The 1,148-nt window shown below is 53.0% G+C and overlaps 1 protein-coding gene across 1 annotated transcript in view; it reads right to left on the minus strand.

Moving 5' to 3' along the window:
- Window positions 1-411: 411 nt before the first annotated feature.
- The window catches only part of MONBRDRAFT_7269 (uncharacterized protein), a gene marked incomplete at both ends in the record, with an annotated part of 5,699 nt that continues 4,962 nt past the window's right edge, over window positions 412-1,148 (minus strand). Inside the window, one exon of the mRNA XM_001744920.1 lies at window positions 412-1,100. Coding sequence (XP_001744972.1) covers window positions 412-1,100 — 689 coding nt within the window. The remainder of the gene's footprint in view (window positions 1,101-1,148) is intronic.

The raw sequence follows: 1,148 nt of genomic DNA on the forward strand, positions 1-1,148 counted from the left end.
TCTTCCAGGGTGATCAGTAGCTTCTTGACATGCGTCCATACTTGCAGTCCAAAACACGAGCACAATGTCGTCGACGTAGGCCTATGCCCAAAATTCGGTGCCTGCCAAGTCATTGTAAACACATCCGTTTCCTCAGAAACGGCGGCAGCTCAGCTTAGTTTGAAAACACCTGTCGAGTTCCAGGTATTATGCTCGTGAGGCTTGTTTCAGGCCAAAAAACCGCCTTGTTGAGCTTTGCATACTCACTCGGCAAGAAGTAGAAAGCCAATGGGCCCCGTAAAAGTCTTGGTCTGTTACACAGCTCAAGGTGATCTCGCTTACATGTTAATCTCTTTCATAGTTTGATCAGCGATCGTTTTACTTCGATTACAACATTATCCAAGCCTAACAAATAGTCTGTCACCTCTGTTATCATATCACAGCCCTCGCGGCTGCCCCGATCAAAATCTCAACGCTTTCAATCACAAACTCCACAAGGTGCCAGTGGCCTGCCGGCAGATGCTTGTCTTCCGAGTACAGCCATGCGATAAATCTTTCGCGAAAATGTCGCGTCTGCAGCGTCCCGGGCTGAAGGTCGTATCCCATCCGCTTGGCCAGGTGGCGCAGCCGCGGATGACAGTCGGCAAGGAGGACGATGGAGCTCAAGACTCGTCCAAGGCCTTTATCGAGTGCACAGCCCGGCAGATGCTTCAAGGGGTGGCCGCCAATCCTAGATGGCATGCCACATCTGGCGCAACATTCTCGTGTGGCAGATTCAAAATCAATGTTGCACTCATCGGCACTGTGCCCCGCGAGATGGCACCGGGTGCATGTGTCGTCTGATTCGGGACAGATATGTTGAGCTTTCCAGACGGCTTGAGACTGGCGAATGGTACATGGCATGCAATAGGCATGCATCAATCTCAGCGCATCCAGAAACTTGTCAGCCGCCGCCTTGTGGATCAGGCGCGAGCGCGTCGTCTTGGCTCGCTTGTCTGATCTCAGGTGTGGCATCGACGCAGCCTCACTTCTTCGCGATGGTAAAGCAGCCGGGGGCAATGTAGCAGATGTTACTCGTTTCGCAGAAGACCGCGTAGAGTGTGCGCCAGATAGTCCAGAGCCTTGGTTGCCCAACAACGAGCAAGGGTGCTGCGTGGCCTCAGCCTTCC

Source organism: Monosiga brevicollis, genomic scaffold, assembly GCF_000002865.3.
Source record: "Monosiga brevicollis MX1 MONBRscaffold_7 genomic scaffold, whole genome shotgun sequence".
In the NCBI taxonomy this organism is placed as follows: domain Eukaryota; class Choanoflagellata; order Craspedida; family Salpingoecidae; genus Monosiga; species Monosiga brevicollis.